Source organism: Punica granatum, chromosome 4 (genome assembly GCF_007655135.1).
Source record: "Punica granatum isolate Tunisia-2019 chromosome 4, ASM765513v2, whole genome shotgun sequence".
Taxonomy (NCBI): Eukaryota; Viridiplantae; Streptophyta; class Magnoliopsida; order Myrtales; family Lythraceae; genus Punica; species Punica granatum.
The window spans coordinates 21,043,914-21,062,820 of NC_045130.1; the positions used below are offsets into that span (position 1 = coordinate 21,043,914).

Genomic DNA, 18,907 nt, shown 5'->3' on the forward strand with positions numbered 1-18,907 from the left:
AACAGAAAAATACAGACAAGTCTTGTATTATGCCAAGTTTATGTAATTTAGCCAATTATTAACCGGGGTTAATTGACAGACAATGTCCCTACCCTAGGCAAACATATGAATGCACTATGATGCAGTTCTAGGTCAACTATGTGTGTGAATTGATTTTAAGACTTCGTTTTGTAAATGACACTGCGGTTTCACTGAATACGCCAAACTCGTGTTTTGACTCTAGATTCGGAACCTAGAGTTCCACCCAGCCATTATCTAATGTTTGTATAAGCCGAGTGAATGATTAGTTTGATTTTATGCTTTTTGTGACAGAAATAACAACGTTAGTTACTGAATCTACGGTAAGATGACGGAAACACCGAAAGTGGATAAAACGGGCCACGCGAATGAGACTTGCACCCGAACGGGCTGCCCATTCCTACCCATAGATCAAGGTGTTTCGATCTCCTTAACGCCTAAAATGTCGGCGAATCACGAAACAATGGTTATGCCCTTTGCCTTGCGAAATGTGAAAAATTGAGATCACGTGACATGAAGGGGTCTAAGGAAGACTTGTGTGCTTCGACTTGAACTGCCTCAAATTGGGCCTGGATTCGAGTCGAGGTGCGCAAGTCCACCCTAGACCTCGACTCTATTCGTGTTACGCATCTCAGTATTTTGAAATTGTGAGTTTTGAGAAAGGCGTTTCCATTGGTTCATGATTTTTCAACGCGCTTACAAATTGATAGCCGATTCGTATGACTTTGTTTGAGCTGAATGATTTAATTGACCAAATGATACATCACGTTTCCCATTTGTGAAGTGGTTTAATGATTGACACCTCGAACCTCAATTGTTATGAATCAATGAAATGATTGTTTGATATTAACGTACCTAACATACGAATTAACATGAAACCAGCAATTAAATGAAAATTGTGATTACAATCAATTCCAAGAATCGGTTTTGACCGTTTCTTGCATGCATAAAACATCAAACATGATGACAACGTACATTTTTTACATAGCCGGTGCCGCCATGATATTAGGAACGCAATCAAACATACAAACAAGCACAAACACGATATTTAGAGGAATCGATAAAATAACACCGACTCATGGGAAGCGAAAAATGTAAAAACTCGGGAAACGACTTGAGTCAGGGAAAGGAGGCCATCCATGGCCCGAGAAAGCCAAGAGGGGCTCTCGGCCACCTCCCTTGGGGTGAGGCCAAGAGGCTCCTTTGGCTTACCCAAGCCAACAATGTCTCATTGACTCCGATTCAAGCTATTTCCCGACATGCTAGCACTGTATACGATGAAGACATGCATAATACGATGTAAAAAAAAACATAAAAACATAAACTTGCATGCGAATCGGTCATGGACTGCCTTATCGCCGTACAAACGCAAATAAAACGTAAAAGTCCTAACTTCTCTAAGTCGGGAATGATTATACTTAGCCCTGGGATGCGGGAAAAGTCGAGGAAAGCCAGAAAAAGGGGCTTGGGAAGTTGGTTTTGTCCCCTGGAATAAACAGACCCGAATCGGTGCAGTCGGGTCGACTGGCAGACCTGATTGGCAGTTCGGCTTGTCGGGGCTGTACCGGTTGATTGGGGTGGCCTTTTCATGCGGGGCCGGTTGCGTTGGATTCCCAAGAGACTAAGGATCATGCCTGCGGTGGTTTCGAGAGGAGAACACATGTAGATTTTCTAGAAATAAAAAACAAAGTCGGGTTAGCTAGCATAAAATAGAACCCACTGGGCGGAACTGACCCGACTGGGCAGGTCAGAAAGAAATGGCTGTCCCGGAGGCTCCCGGTGGTATTTTGCTGCAAGGTCAGCGGCATTGGACTCCTAACTGACTGAGGATCATGCTTGCGGTAGTTTCGTGAGGATTGGACATGTATATTTTTTCTGAAAGATGTGAAGAAAACCGGTAAAAAACTGGAAAAATCTGTGAAGGGAGAAAAGAGGGAAATGACGGTGGTGCACGGTTGAACGGCTCTCGGCACGCGACCACCTCGTCACGGGGAAGAGTGAGGGTTGTAAAGAACCCCTAGAAAGTGATGGTACGACTCGCCATAGTCTTGGGGAGGAGGAAACGTCGAATGAACCTGACTAGGTCCCGGGGAGCACTTAGGAGACCGATTCTGTGCTGGAGCAAAACGGGCTATTGGAGGCTTCAAACTGAAAAACTAAGCTCGGGAATGGACTCGAGGGGTCAAATACATGTGAGATATGAAGTTTGGTCAAGTTTGGTTCGGGTTGGATGGCGATCGCCGGAAAACGGTTGAGTTTTTTGGAAACCCGGCCTTGTATCCGGGCTGTTATAGGGCTGAGCGAAATCTGGAAAATGAGGGGAGTTTGGAGAGTATTCTTGAGTGAGAAAGCTAGAGAGAGAGTGCAAGAGGAGTTCTGATTAACTTAATGACCCAAGAGGCTTATATATGAAGGCTAATGATGCAAAATTAGTGAAATTAAGTGCAATTAGAGGGGGGTGCTTAGGGCATCCGAATTTTTAAGAGGGATTAGGGAGGGGAAGTTGTCTTGAAAAGTTGATGGGAGGTGATGGATGGAAGAAGAGAAGTGATGGGGTGTAAGAGATATTTTGAAATGGGTGGATGGGGCTCATTTGGCTTGCACTTAGAAGAGAGCCATGGCTCATGGCTTGGCTAGCTCAAGGGTCCCACTTGACTAGGAGAAAAGCCGGAAGAAGCTCGAGGCTCGATTGGTCGCGCGTTCAATTTTCGTGGTTCGCTTGAACGACGAATTATCAATTTACGCGCGAATACGGTTTTAATGAGCCTAATATTGACATGCTTCTTGTAAGCGAATGCTCGGGTGACCCGGGGACTCAAAAGCCGGTTTTGCTCCGTTTGGATGATCGGGGTGGAGTTGTCCGTTTCTGTCGCTTGTTCGCGTCTCTGCGTGATGTACTGCTCGTGTCGGCGTGCTTCGTGATTTGGGCGAAATGGTTTACTCGCCGGCCCCGGCCGGGGATCGATAAACGGAGACGTCCTAGGGATCCGTGAATGGGGCTCTCTTAGTGCTTCCCAAGTGTTGTAATGTGTTCGGAGACCACTGCGATCTCCGTTTGTCCAAAACGAGTCACGAAGGTTTGCCGGGAGGCGTTAGAGACCATTAAAACGTCACTCGGGAAACCGATATGCTTTGCTTGGTCCGAGCCAAAATGATTTCCTGGGCCCTAGGGGTTGCTGGGAGTGGGTGGCGTAGAGTTTGGGCATCAACATTCCCCTGAATAGGCTCTGAGCGCGATATTCCATTTGAAAGGGGCCCTTTTACTGCCGGAATGATACTCGGGAACCCTAAACGGATCGTGCAATGTGATCAGGGCTTATCTCCTAAGCCCTTGAGGTCCCTAGGATTGATTAGCGCGGATTTCGTGTGCTGACGATTCGTTAAAAGGGTCTCCGGCTATGTTTTTGCGCAGAAAAGACCCATTTTTTCGGGTCGGGATCCACTCGGAAGACCAAGATGAGTTCCGAAAAGCAGTCTGAAACTTGTTCCCTGGTCCTAGTTACCCTTGAATGCATGTAGACCTGTTTCCGGGTGCCGTTTATTTGTTCGTGGATCAGGTGTCCGGAGAGCCCCGTTAGGAAAGCGTCTGCAAATGTTCGGGGGTGCCCCGGCTTAAGTAGGAGACTTCTGAAATGTGCTCGGAGGTGCCGTCGGTCATTTTGGTACCAAGATGGATTTTTAGAGTTCCATATTGGATACCTTCTGACGCTCCAGTGATCCGACGGTGAATAGTGCCATAGTGTCGACTTTTGCTGTTTTTGGGCTTGTTGCTCGTCTGTTCTTACAACTGCCCCCCTCTTGGGCCTTTCTGGTGGTCCCTGCCATTTTCTGTGATCCATGCCCTGTAATTGCATGTTTGCCTCTACTGACCCGACTGTGAATAGTGGCCCGAGCTTCTGCTTGGTGTTCTTCTGTTAAGCTTGTCGAGCTGTGATCAAGGTTATCGGTGGTGCTCCCTATTGGAGTCAGTGGGCCAAAATGGGATGCTGACATTTCATGTTAAATAGGTAAACACAGAATTTACGATTTTTCATATTTATGAAAATTTTTCAAAAAATTGAAAAGTTTTCTCCAAATAAACAAGACCTAAAATATTGAAAACATGAAAAGATGCCCTCGTTTAATATACAAACTAAATTATGAAAAAGGTATATTAATCAATTGATTTAAGTAAATCTTTCTTCCGCTTCCAATTAATCGAAACTAAATCCTTCCATTTACCTTCCCTTCCTCCTCTTGCTAAGTGATATCCCAATAAAGGGTTAAACTAGGAATTTAGAATAGTAGCGCACACCTTTTTATTTTATTTTATTTTGATAACTCCAATTACTAGTCATTTATCGATGACTAAAATGCATGAATAGTTCATATTTCTTTTAGCGATTGTGCGCCAACTATGCACGAGGTCAATTACAGATTAAAAGAATGCACAACCAAAACGCGATATTGCATAATTTTATATTTTTTACTTTTTTTTGTCTTAGGTGTTTTTGACTTAGTATCCCACTATATAAGTAACTATTTGATTGCACAAATGTACCTTTTATTAATATAAAATCAAAGCATATTATTAGTTTGAAGCTAGAAATACTACTATTTTCTTGTAAATATATTCATAAGAAAATATTAGATGAGTCGGAATTTATATGTCAATATGTCAAAAATATTACTTAGGCTGGGGTTGTTTTCAAATTTTCTTTTATTTTTCCCGGCTAATACACTGCATTTATTGGTCGTTGTACCAACATACACCCTATGACTTATTTATAACTGTGATAAAAATATAAATAAATACCCAAATCACTCTTCCAGATCTATTATTTCCTTTCTTATATCATGCACACTTCCTACCATTTGATAAAAACTCTTTTTTCTCTTTTTATCACAAATGATCACTTACTGACATTAAAAATTTTAAAGTATATATCTTATATAATAGATAAAAAGGTGCTCTTACTTAAATTCCAAATCTTCTTATTTAGAAAACTATTGCGCATTAAAAGATTAATTCTGGTACGTTAATCAAGTATATTATATAAAAGCTCAGGGAACCAATGTGGGTTGGTTCAAGCGGTTTGGCGCTTGTTCAGCTTAAGCAAGGTCTCGGGTTCGAGTTCTTGTGAATGCAGAAAATCCACGCTAATGGAGTTTTACCACTTAGTGGGTGTCAGCACCCCATTTTGGCTCACTGATTCAAATTACATTATTAGCAATGATCTAAGCCACGAATTGAGCAGAATACAGAAAACGGCTCGGCAGAGCAAGAAATCACTATTCATCCTCAAGTCGGTGAAATCAGGCAAATGACACATGCATATGACAGAAGGACTCCAGGGGTCATCAAGGAGCAACAGAGTGACTAGAGAGCTCAACAATGTCCAAAACCGGCATTTTCAGTATATCACATGGACGGTTCTATTTTTCGATAGTTCTCTCGATCATCGAAAGATAGCCAATATTGGACTTCAAAAATCCCCTCCAATGCCAAACAGATGAAAAGTGTCTTCAAACGCATTTTGCAAATCATCTGCTCTATACAGAACAACTTTATGTATACAAACAACTTTTCAGTGGAAGTCCAAAAATGCCGGTTTCTTGGAAAAAAGTTAATTCCAAATATCAGATGCGGCCATGCCCCACAATCATACAGAGCATGAGCAGTGCTTCAGATTATCTTTTGGAAGCCACACAGACATTCTGAATGACTTCCGAGCTACAAAACGGGCATGCCCCTCTTCGGAAATGCATAACCGGAGGCTGGTTTGACGGAATTACGGCAAATGAAGTTCATACTACGTTGCCCTGAAAACTCTAGCGGACATTTGCAATTGGGCAAAACAGACAGCAAAACCCTTTTCAGTTTCCCGAGTAACCTCCGAGGAGCGGAAATGGACATTTTCAATGGAAATGCATATTCGGAGATCCTTTTTACGGAAACTTGACACTGGGTGCCTACCCTACATAGTGCTAGCCTTCCCAAGGCTCAACGTGGAATCGTCGGAATGAATCACACAACTCATGTAGACCTCCCGAGCAGTGCTTTAGAGGTCTCAAGTACACTTTTCAAGTCCTCAGAGATCTAATCTCGACAAACGGAGATCACAGTGATTTCCGGAGTGCCCAAGTACCTCAGAAAGCAATCTGAGCAATCCAGTTTCGACCTCCTAGGACATCTCCGGCTCCACGTTTGCATTACCGGCTTAAAGGACAATTGTTCACGTTGTCTGATAATTTACGTCAAAATGACCAACGTGAGATGCATACACAAGATATGCTGTCAGAAGCGGACAACTTCGCTTTGGTTACCTGCAATGAGCAAAACCGGCTTCCGAGCCAAAAATCACAGAAATCTTCCTTTGGGCAAAATGGAGGATTTTGGGCTCGTTTGAATCGTTTTCGCACGCACAATGACATTTTGACATTTGTTTGATCCACGAACCTCGAACGCACGATCAATCGAGACCCGAACTTACCTCACGACTCGTGGGACCCACGGCCAACTCATTGCCGCCTCACCCATGCCCATTGCCGTCCATGGCTTCTTCCTTCAAGGCAACTTGCATTTGTCTTCCACATTAAAATATCTAAGTGTTTGAAGACAACACTCCAAGCTCATCAATGCTCTTATCTCTTCTCCATTAATGCAATGGATGAGGATTGAACTTGATATTTCCTTAAGAAATTCGGATTCCACTAATCCATGGCCCTAATTGTACTTTTCTTCACTAATCTTGCATTTAAGCTTTCCTATATATTGTCCAAATGTCATTAACTTAATCATACACCTTCAAGCACTCTCTCTCTAGCATTTCTCACTCAAACAAATGCTCTCAACCTCCCAAGAACTTCAGCAAAATTGCAGCAAGCAAGAACAACCCAAAAACCAAGCAAAACACTCAAGACTTAAGTCGGAATCCATCCCGACTTAAATCCAAACTTCACCAAACTTCATATCCTACATGTTTTCGACCGCGTCTATCCATTTCCGAGCTTAGATTTCAAGTTTGAAGCCTCTAAGTTGGAGAATCAGCTCAGTACAGAATCGAGCACAGTTTTGGCCCAGCCGGGTCAAAACTTCCAACCCTGTTTTCTCACCTTTTCGAGTCGGTCTGAACTTTCAAAACCCATCAAACACCTCCGGGGGTTCGTTAGGAGTCGAAAGCCACCGACCTTGCTCAAAAATTCCATCGGAATCCACCGTTATGAATTCCGACCTGAAAACTGCCCAGTCGGGCCAGTTTCCAGACGTGCTTTGTTTTCGGTGATTTTTGCAGGACTGTACGGGTCGACCCGACAACTCTGGGAACAAAGACCACCACGGTCACCTAGAGGGGTCCCTTGGCTACCCAAGGCCGCTGACCTTGCCTCAAAATTCCATCGGGAACCTCCGTGGCGACGTCCGACCCGACTTGTGCCAGTCGGGTCTGTTGCTACCATTCGGGTTTGTTCAAGCCAAAACAGCCCAAACCCGACCCACCAACAGTCCAACCCGACTCTTGAAGGTCCCATACCGCCTCTCGGGACTAGGTATGACCATTCCCGACTTAGAGGAGCTAGGATTTTTATATTATTGTTGTGTTTATGGAGTTTTAAAGGGTTTTAAGCATGATTTTAATTCTAAACTTTAATTTTATGCAATTTCCTTATTACACCATGCATGTTTATCATCGTTTAACGTGCTAGTTTGTCGGGAAATATTTAAATCGAAGTTGAGGAAACCATCCCGACCCGGAAAAGCCGACATCGTTCGGGTTAACCTTTCCATGAGGTAACCGAGAGCATTCTTGACCTTTTTGGGTCAAGATCGGATTCCTTTGCCCCGATTTAAATTGTTTCTCGAGTTTTATTGTTTTTCTCACATCCATGAAGTCGGTATTATTTTATCGACTCCTTAAATAATATGTTTGTGCATGTTTGCATGTTTGAATGTGTTATTTAAATCATGATAATACCGACTTTCGTTTAATCGTGTTATTTAACATGTTTGATGTTTGAGCATGCGAGAAACGATTCAAAACAAGACGGGGAAAACTCGTGAAACCAAATACAAGCCATGAGACCTCTAGGCTTTCTCCAAGGAGAATAGGTCGAGAGTCTCATGGAGTATTCGGGTTCCATGAGGCTTCCTCTTCCCGTTTTAAATCTATTCTCGGATTTCGTGTAATTTGCAAGTACAATTACATCGAGAATCTCACATGAAATGTCTTTCCAAATCAAAATATGCACGGATTCGCAATTCGGAGACCCTTTCGGGACCATCAGGACCAAAGGATGTTTCGGCCATCGTTGATCGAATCATCCTCGGTCTTTCTTGACCCGTCTTGGTCGCCGAGTCACGAATCGTTTTTACAATTAATGCATTCGGCACACCCTTAAGCATTAATTTCGCGAACGGGTTAATCGGGACGCTCACATGATTAAACCCATTTCACGCTGATAAAGTTTACACGAATTGGCCATTAACTGATAACTTGCGTCGATGAGTTGTCAAATGACGTTGGTGCTCTTTTCAAGCTTATCAATTTCAAAATTCGAAACGCGTGGTCCGATGTAGCATGGACGTCTGAAAATGGCTTCTGTGTCTCAACTTGAGTTTTTACCTGATTCCAGGTAACTCAGGTCAGGATACAGAAGATCTTTCTAGATCACTGTCAGCACCCCATTTATGCCCACCGGCTCCCTACACGATAATCCACGGCCAAAGCCCGGATTACTATTCATCAGCCGACAATCGGAGGCGAACGTGCGGGCACAGAGTCACGAATGACAAGAGAAAGCAGGGTCCACTAGGAGAGCACGAGAGGGCGATCGAAAGAGTAAACAGACAACAAGTCCCGAAGCGACAGGGGCTGGCAATGCGGCACTATTCACCACCGAATCACTGAAACACCGAAAGGTGTCCAATATGGGACTCTAAAAATCCCTCTCGGTGCCAAAGTGACCAATGACACGTTCGGGCACGTTTCGAAGGCATCCTGCTTAAGCTTAGACACCCTCGATCTCTCACAGACGCCTTTTCTGACGAGGCTCCGGGGGGTCCGATCCACTAACGAGTAAACGGCACTCGGAAACGGGCCTGCACGCACCCAGGGACCACCAGGGTCATGGAACAAGCTTCAAATGACCTTTCGGAACCCTACAGGGTTTCCCGAGGGACGTTTCAGTGGTCACAAACGCCTCCCGGCGAACCTTCGGGCCACATTCATGGAAAACAGAGATCACAGCGGTCCCCGAACACCTCGAGACATTCGGGGAACACTGAGAAAGCCCTGGTCGTGAGTCCTTAGGTCTCATCCGGCTAACGGTCTTCGGTCAGGGACGGTGAGCCAACGATCTCGCACAAGACAAAAGGCTCACCGAGACGAGCACTACGATGCACAATGGAGCAATTGGAGAACGGGGACACTCAACTCCACTATGAATATCCAAACGGGGCAAAATCGACTCTCGAGGCGCCGAGTCACCAGAACATTCGTTCACATGACATATGGCGATATTAGGCTCATTCAAATTCTCTTCGTTCAAGCATTCCAAATCTATTAATTAATCGGACATCGGAGATCGGACGCGCGTTGAATCAAGTCTCGAGCTTTTCCCGACTTTTCTCTTAGTCGAATGGGACCCACAACTCAGCCAAGCCAAGCCACCAAGCCACGGCTCAAACCCAAGATCTCGGCTCAATCCCCAAGCCGCGGCTCAAACCCAAACCCGGCGGCTCCAAGGGGTTTTCCCCTTCCCTCCACCACAAATTTCAAATCCTTCTTACACCCATCACTAGCTATCACTTCCCCATCACCTCTCATCAACTTTCCCTTCTTTTCCCCACACTCTACATGACACAAACCCCTCCCTAATTGCCTTGAAAATTTCGGCAGCCACACTTAGGCCTCCTAACCGCACTTAACTTCCCTTAATCGAGCCATTAAGCTAGCCTATAAAGCCCCATTCATCATTAACCCTAATCACTTCATCATCCTCACTCTCTCTCAAGCCAACATCTCTCCAAAAGCCTCTCAAGCCCAGCCCTTTCCTTCACTCTACGTTCAGCCCCTCTCAAGGCCGGAACCAGCCAAAATCACCGAAAAACCGCCCGGTATTCCGGTAACCACCCGACCCGACTTAAGCCAAAAATCACCAAACTCCCTAGCCTACATATTTCCCACCCCCTAAATCCATTTCCGGGCTTAGATTTCTCATTTGAAGCTTCCATCATCACGTTTCAGCCGCGCGAACAATCAGGTCTCAAGGACGCCACTCACGTGCACCCGGACTTCAACAGCGTGCCATTTCCTCCCACGACTTTGCCGAGTCGTGCCATCACGTTCAAAGGGTTCCTCATAACCCTCACCCTCCCCCGTGAAGAGGTGGTCACGGTCCGAGGGCCAATCCACCGTGCACAACCACCGTTCCACCCGTTTCTTCTTTACCGGGTCCACTTTTCTTTACCGAGCTTTCTCTCACTGTTTCAGGCTTGTCCAGGGTTTGGCACATTCGGGACTGTCCACGAACGTCTAGATCTGTCCCTTAGGAGTCCGACGAGCCCGATCTTGCACCGTGCCGTGGTCAGAGCTAACGTGCCGAGCCCGATCTTCCCAAGCTGCCGCTGCTGCCACCTCTCGGGTACCCGCCATCCGTAGCGTCCAACCGAGTCTTGCGACTCTCAAGGCCACTTCCCCGACTATTTCCCTCGTGCATCGAGGCTAGGTAACATCCCTCTACGACTTAGAGAAGTTAGGATCCTCGATATTTGCTTGTATGAAACGTTGATGTGATCAAAAGAATCGGAATGTATGAAGACGTTATTTTTCCTCTAGATTCGGATTCCTCATGCAAACCCATGCATCGTACGTGTTTCATTCCTTTTATTACATCCGTATGTTGTGTGAGTATGCATGCATAACGTGAAATGGTCCGAATCCGAAAGGATGAGACCGTCATAGACTCGAGAGAGTCATAGAGCCTCTCGGCCAAGCCTCATAAGGGGGGGGGGGGGGGGGCGTGAGCCTCTTTGGCTCTCTAGGGTCCATGACCGCCTCATCCTTCCGGATTAGGCCATTTCCACGATCGTGGTGTCCCTAAGCATGACTAAGATACAATGGCATGACGAGAGATACTCGGGATCTAGGAGGGAGAGGCTTTGGAGGGTTCAGTCGTGTCAAGGAACCCACGGCCATCTCCTTGCGATGGGGCCGTGAGGCTCCTTAGCCCACCCGAAGTCTTAGGGCTCTCCGTTCCTTGAGGCCGTGTGATTCCCGTGAGTTATTTCCAAGTTTATCGTTGAATGAGTTAACGTCGTTGTTGATTCCTTGAATATGGTGTTTTTGAGTGTCTCACGTGTTTATTTGTGTGAATCGGGGTCGTGTTGATGTCGATTTAGTGAAATGTGTGTTATTCTCACGTGCATGTTACATGATATATGCAAGGGACGATTAGGAATGACGCGAGAGACCCACCGAAACTTGAATCAGGTCAAGGAGCATTCGGCCAATCATCCTTGGGGGGTGGCCGACTCCTTCGTGACCTCTTTTGGAGTTCCGGTTGGCCTCTTCATCATTCCGAAGTTGATCCTTGGAATTGTTTGCAATTACGCTTCCTTTTAATTGTTGTCTACATGTTTATTACTTATTAGACATGCTAGATCCGGATATAGCCCATCCAAACCATAACCGCAATGTGGAACAATAATCACCGAAGAATCTCACAAACGGGAAAATGGGACGTGTTATTTGATTAATTAAACTACTTGGAATAAATAATTGGATAAATTGATTATTAATTCGTAAACGAATCAATGGTTCACGGAACGGCGAGAATGCCCTTTTCCTTAAAAAGCTCACAATTTCAAAGCATCGAGACGTGTAACACGAATAGAATCGATGTCTAGTGAGTACTCGCGTGCTACGACTCGAGTCCGGGCCCAATTTGAGGCGGCTCGAGTCGAGACACGTGAGTCCTCCTTAGACTTCTTCGTGTCACGCGATCTTCAGTTTGCACACAAACATCACATGTTTTATTATCCAAGGGCATAATCGTCATTCCGAGATTCATCGATATCCTAGGCGTTAGGGAGTTGGAAACACCTCGATCTATTGGCGAGAGAGGGCAACCCGTTCAGGTGTGAGTTTCATTCGCACGACCCATCCCGTTCACTTTCAGTGTTTTTATCTTCCTATCGTAGATTCGGTGGTGAGCCTTTTATTTCAGTTATAAAATACGAAGAACCGGATTAATCATGCACTTGACTTAACCAAACATTAGACAATGGACAAGTGGAATGCTAGATTCCAATCTATAGTAAAAAACATGAGTTTGGCTAATTCGGTGAAACCACAGTGTCACCTCACTGAATAAGAATTCTAAAACAAACTCACGCATGTAATTGGCTTAGAACCCTATTCTAGTCCACCATCTATGTTTGCCTAGGTTAGACACATTGTTTGTTAATCAACCTCGGTTAATAACTGATTAAATCACGTACATTCGACTTAATATACAACTTGTCTGTATTTATCTATATTTGTCAGTTATTGTCTGTTTTTCATCAGTTTTATCAATTTTCTTCTGTTTTCTATTTACTTTTGCTAATTTGTTGCGGTTCGGGTCTGAGCCCATAGGTTACGTGTTGCACGGGGTCCAACGCCCCAAATCACCGAACATGAGGTCCAACGGCTCCTGACTCACTGAGCGCGTGCAACCCGAGTGCGGAATGGGATCTAGCCTCGATTCACCATCATACTCTAAACATGGCCTATGCGGAAGGCAATTTGGATTGGATGTGTGAAACGGGTTTAGATATCACTCGGGAGCTCGATCGGTCCAACGGTTACAGTGGGAATCAAGTGTTCTCCTGCAAACCGTTGGATCGATCGGACCTGGACCTTCGGCTCCTTGAGCCCGCGTTGCCTTAATTTACTTATCGGTTATTCAAAACACACGGTGAGCTGGAGCGGAATATTGGCCCAACGTAAATCGATCGGGATCCATTTACTTATTCAGTTACACTTTGTAATTATTCGAGAGAACGTTGTGAGAATTTTATTTGTATATTCACTCATTCACTTGTAATGATCCCGATCGGCGAGCGAGAGGCCCGAGTGTCGAATCGGTTAAGCTGGTCTATCGTCACCAAGAGATGAGTAAGCTCGAATAATCGTGGTCTCGGTTCGCGCAGGGAATTGACCATCACGGCTCGATGAACTGTAACGATAAGATAGTGAACCGATTCCTTGACGCACAAGTTTACTCATCTTTCGGGCTCTTGGCCCAACTTTATTAATTCACCAAATTTACGGTGTCAAAACGGGCGAGTCAAGTACAACCCTAAAATCACGCGGTAAATAAACAAAACGGCAAGCCTAGCAAGCTAGAGTACTGGAAGGGCGTGCGGGATATAGGCCTGCACGTAACAGAACCCCCGAATTCGGAATTTTTGGTTCCGCACGACCATTACCTTAGCATTTAGGTGTATCCCGTACCCCTAGACCCGGGTACCTTGTCGGCCCTCGACCTTCGGGTCCTAAAATGGCAAGTGGCGACTCCTTCTCACGTGCGTCCGTCGCGCGTCCCCGGGAAGGTGGACACTCCCAAGCCACATTGCATAGGCGGGCGCATGCGTGCCCCGACGAGATAAAATTCGGGTGCGCACAGCTTGCCGACTCCACTGGGGACATCTAGAGGGTTCGGGCTAGATTCCGTTTGCTTGCTTGCATGTTTATTTATCGCTTCCCGTACGTTTATTTTTAAGCACATTTATTTCTTGCATTTACTTTACGCATTTGCATCGCATCATTCTAGCGGGTTCTTAGGTACCTTGTCCGAAATCCCACGGGCACCCAAATAGGAAGCTAGGTTAGTCAGAGGTTCCGAGTAAGGGAACGGATCGAGTCGGCTATGCCACCGAACCGGCCCCCAAAGATCCTCCCTCGGTTTCAAGGAATTTACACCCTTGTACCGGGAGCCTCCATCCCTAGTTAGCGGTTCTCCCAGTAGTGCCGAAAGCCATGCATACACAGGGACCGTCATGCTGGACCAATCTTTGCCTCCATGCCGTCAACCGATCCCAAAGTCGAGTCATTGAGTCGGCCCGTAGTTTTTCTTTAGGACGGGCATTTTTTTGTTTTTCTGCGAGAAAGAGCGATGTATACTGTAAAGAACACGGTTATAGTTTATCTTTCCGCACTGCATGCATTATTTCCTGAAAAAACTTAGGACATTACATTGGTTTGACACTTAAAGCGTTGAGCCGACATCTCCTCCATTTAGGTAAGGATGGACTGCCCAGCTCCCGGTCTCAGGCTCGAAGCAATCACACCGCTGAGACAAGAGATCATGCGCATTTGGAGGACTCTCCGACTGGTGGATCGCGCCTTCATTCAAGGCATCATCAGAGACATGGTTATGTTCACGGAAACTCCGGTGGATTGGATCTTCTTGAGGTCCGCCATCGAGTTTTGGGACCCCGAACATGCGGTGTTCAACTTTCAAGGAACAGAATTGGCACCCACGATCGAAGAGTATGCGGCGCTCATCCAGAGGCCCACGTCTACGACCCAAGGCATCTTTGTGCCCAACCCGTTCGCGGTAATTCGGAGTCAGCTCTCCAACCTCCTCGGCATACCCACCCAAGAAGTCCACCAAGAGCTTCATCAAGGATGGGATCACGGCATCAGGATCGCATGGCTCTCCGACTGGACGCTTCTCCGCGCATTGACACCTTCGACGGCATCCTACCAGCGCGACGAGTGTCACGGATTCCTGCTCTTGGTCTTCGGCACCCTCATGTTCCCATACTCGCCGAAACTCATTGACGGGGCTATAGCCCAAGTCGTCCTCCAAGCGGTAGGAGGCCATAGTTATGTGGAGGCTTTACTAGCCGAGACCGTTCGGTCTCTAGACTATGTTAGAGAGGTTCGGCGTGGCAGGATGAGAGGATCCCCGCACCTACTACAAATTTGGCTCCTCGCGCACGTCCGCCCCTTTTGCTCATCACACCCTTTCTCCTACATCACGGACAAGCGTTCGCTGATCGAGCGCCTGGTATTGGTCATCCTACCTCCCGAGCGCAGCTTTTCGGAATGGAGGCACTTTTGGCGCGAGTTGACACCCGCGCGGTTCCTATGGGTCGCTCGATGGAATCCCGGCAGCCCCGTGATCACAGGGTGTCCCGGAATCGTGGGAGTCTCTCTTCTTAGCCACTTGGGGAGCACGCTCATATTCCCCGACCGGGTAATCAGACAACTCGGCGGCTTACAGGACATTCCCGCCGAGGCGGACCGCCTACCCTACCGCATCCAGTGGGTCGACTCTACATCCACGGGCCCTACAAGATTCCTGCAGATCCGGGAAATCCACCGTCAGCGGGACACTAGCACCATACAACGCCTTTACTTCCCCGAGCATCCCACCGACGAAGAGCGAGCACTTTCCGCCACATCAGCATACGTGGCTCAGTTCTATTCACAGGGATCGACGTCGCCGCAACTGTCCCAGACCACCCCGACTCCTCGAGCTATACCTACCCCCGCTCCCGAAATCGAAAGTTGCACCCAAGCGGCTATGCTCGCAGAGCTACGGGCCATCAGGGAGGAACGAGATAGACTCCGTTGTGAGCTTGTTGACTCTCGTGTGGAGGTCGCGGACTACAGGGAGCTCCAGATGGAGTTGGCTCGAGCACGTGCTCGAGTCACACACTTAGACAGGGAGATGGCCTATTTGAGCGTGACGTTGGACCGAGTGCGTGTAAGGGCGCGCGAGATCTCCCATCCCTAGGATTAGTGGACGCACCCGTTTTGCCCTTGCTCGGACCTACGCCGCTCTCGACCGGCCACCGAGCGCAAAGGGATGTCGGCTTACGTTTATGTTCCTTTTCTTTCGTGCGTTGTACTTTGTAAAACTATGGACCTCGAATCAAATCAATGTGATGACATTAGCGTTTTGAAAACCCATGCATCTCATAACATCCTGTTCTTTTATACTCATCGTTCAAAATGTCGACGTTGTCCTTACACACTCTTGGAATTTCAGGCAAATTGCAACTGGCGTCGCACCGATACCCCACTCGTCAGCGCCTCAGGATGACGGAAGAGGACCGAGTTGATATCTTCGAGGAAGTCAACCCACCGGTTCCGGCTCATTCCCAACCGCCCCCGACGCAAGCTCCGCCACCTCCGACTCCTGCAAGCATATTTCCGGTGTATTCAGGCTCCCCTCCGACACATCTCCCGCCCCCGACGTCTTCAGGGGTGCCCCTTCCACGAGTCTCACTGACATCATCCGCCTCCGACGACCAAGCCCGCATCGCGGCACTCGAGGGCACGGTTAACCAATTGGTTGCGAGCATGGCCGCCAACATGGCGGAACTGTTCGCCCTACTTAGAGGACCGAACCGCGCATCCTCGAGCTCCACACCTCCATCGGGACAAGGGCCAACAGTCGATCCGATCCCTTGGGTTCCGCCCACTCAAGTCCCGGAGAACATTGATGCTCCCGCGCCGCCAACACTGCATACGTCCATGGCTCACCCCTTCACCAGTCCATTTCCGTCGCCACCGGCCCCCACGGCTGTCCCTCTTCCACCGGTGACATTCTTGTCTTCGGAGCAGGCCCTGTCCGCACCCCCACCTATCTCCATACCGGCCCCAACCGCAGTCTATACCGTACCCCCGCCGATGGTTTTCCCGGCGTCAAGTGCACCTGCTCCGACTCATCTCCAAGCTGCAGAGCTTCCTCTGTACCCACCTCTACAACCCCACGTCGGCCTCTCCTACCAAGCACCACCCCCTATAAACACCACCTCCCTCGAACTAGGCACGCCGACTCACGCGGCCCAGTTCGCCTCACCAACGCACTTTTTCCCCGAGGCTGACGCCGAGCAGGAACGTAGACTGAAGCGAATGGAAGAGACAATACGAGCCCTACAAGCAAGTGATACTCGACCTGATGCGCGCTACGGTGACTGTAGTCTATTCCCGGGCATGCTGCTGCCCTCGAAATTCAAGATTCCGGAGTTCAAGACCTACGAAGGCACGACGGATCCGCGACACCACCTCCGCCATTACCAAGGGAAGATGCTACAGTATTGGGAGTACGAGGAATTCGTCATCCACTCCTTCCAAGACAGCCTGTCGGGATCCGCTCTCGATTGGTTTATGTCACTAAAGGCCGAGGACATTCCGATGTGGGCAGACCTTTCCCGAAAGTTCATTGACCGATACCAGTATTGCGCGGAAGCGCCTCCTACCCTCTTGGAATTAAGCACAAAAGAGATAGCGCGGGGCCAAAGGTTCGAGGAATACGCTACTAAATGGCGTGCCCAAGTGGCGAAACACATCCCTCCGATTAGCGAAGCACAACAGATTCAGTTGTTTCACTCCACGCTGAGGGGGGTATATTATTCGCACCTGTTGGCCCACACCTCTTCGTTCTCCGACCTCATCGAAGCTGGGAAAAAGCTTGACTTGGGGATCAAGCTCGGCAGGATGGAGGGCCCCACCGGTAAAGGAGAAGAATCCTTGAAGAAGATCCCTGCGATGACGTCGTCTTCCAGTGGAAGGAGAGGGAAGGAAGTTTCAGTTAACGCCGTCAATCCGGCACATCCAGCGCCCCAACAATATTCGGTGAATCTCACGACCGCATCGACTGCCGCTTCTGCCTACTTCCCTCCACCCCCACAGCACCAACCTCAATTGATTTACTACTCGGCCCCACCGGTCCCGCCGCCAATGACCTCACAACCGTACGTCCACTACTATGCACCCACGTCAACTCCGCCCCCTCAAACCAGGCCCCCGATGTCGAGAGCCCCTCCACCGGCGCAACAGAACCCTACGTCGCAAGGTCCACAGGCCGGCGGCACGCAACACCGACCCCGCAGGCAGTACACACCTCTACCCGCTCCCCTTTCTCACATGTATTGGCAACTTCTTGCGGGCAATCAGATTCAGCCGATATCCCCGGGCCCGAACTTTGACCCGTCCGCTCAGGATCAGTCTAAACGCTACGAGTATCATCAAGGCGCGCCGGCATACTCTCGATAATTGTTGGAGGTTGCGAGAGGAAATCCAAAAGAGGATCGACAGCAACAGGCTTACCTTCAATGCCGTTAGGCCCCCAAATGTGCAGGCCAACCCCCTCCTTGATCATAGGCCGAGTTCGGGGCCTTCCATCAACATGATCGCCGTATGCACCTCGGGGAGAGACGAGGACGCGCAAGACAACCCCCTTCCCTTCGTGATCGACTACACTCCCGAGGAACCCACGGTCGGATTCGCGGGACACATGGCATCGCCGGCCCCATTCGTCGTAGATATCCCCGCTCGGGAGCCGTACTCAGACAGCAAGGTCCCCTAGACCTATGAAGGAGGCATCGGGAGTGTCGAGCAGCAGTTTAATGTCATGGGTGTGACACGTTCGGGACGGGTGTACGAGAGCCCGGCAATCAGGGACAAAGGGAAGGCGCCCGCCACTGAAGTTGGGGTAATGCCCGAAACCTCGCCTTTTCCATCCAAGAGGGTGACCGAAGAGGAAGCCGAAGCGTTCATGAAGATCATAAAGGCGAGCGAGTACAAAGTAGTCGAGCAAATGGCCAAGTCCCCGGCTCACATCTCACTGCTTGCTCTCCTCCTCAGCTCGGAACCTCACTGAGAGGCCCTCCTTCGGGTACTGACCGCGGCACAGGTCCCGAAGGAAACGCCTCCGGATAGGATAGAGGAGACCGTCGGTTCCATCTTCTCTAATACCATCTCGTTCTCGGACGACGAGCTCCCATCTGAAGGCTGGACACATTCGCGGGCATTGCACATTGTCTGCAAATGTAACAACTACATCATCGGCCGGGTCATGATTGATAATGGTTCCGCGCTCAACGTTTGCCCGGTAACCACCTTGAAGC

At 48.3% G+C, this 18,907-nt stretch overlaps 1 protein-coding gene across 1 annotated transcript; it reads left to right on the plus strand.

Moving 5' to 3' along the window:
• Nucleotides 1-17,495: 17,495 nt before the first annotated feature.
• LOC116204223 (leucine-rich repeat extensin-like protein 2) lies at nt 17,496-18,053 on the plus strand. Its single transcript, XM_031536307.1, has one exon. It carries the CDS (start codon nt 17,496-17,498, stop codon nt 18,051-18,053), a length of 558 nt encoding a protein of 185 aa, XP_031392167.1.
• Nucleotides 18,054-18,907: the final 854 nt, after the last annotated feature.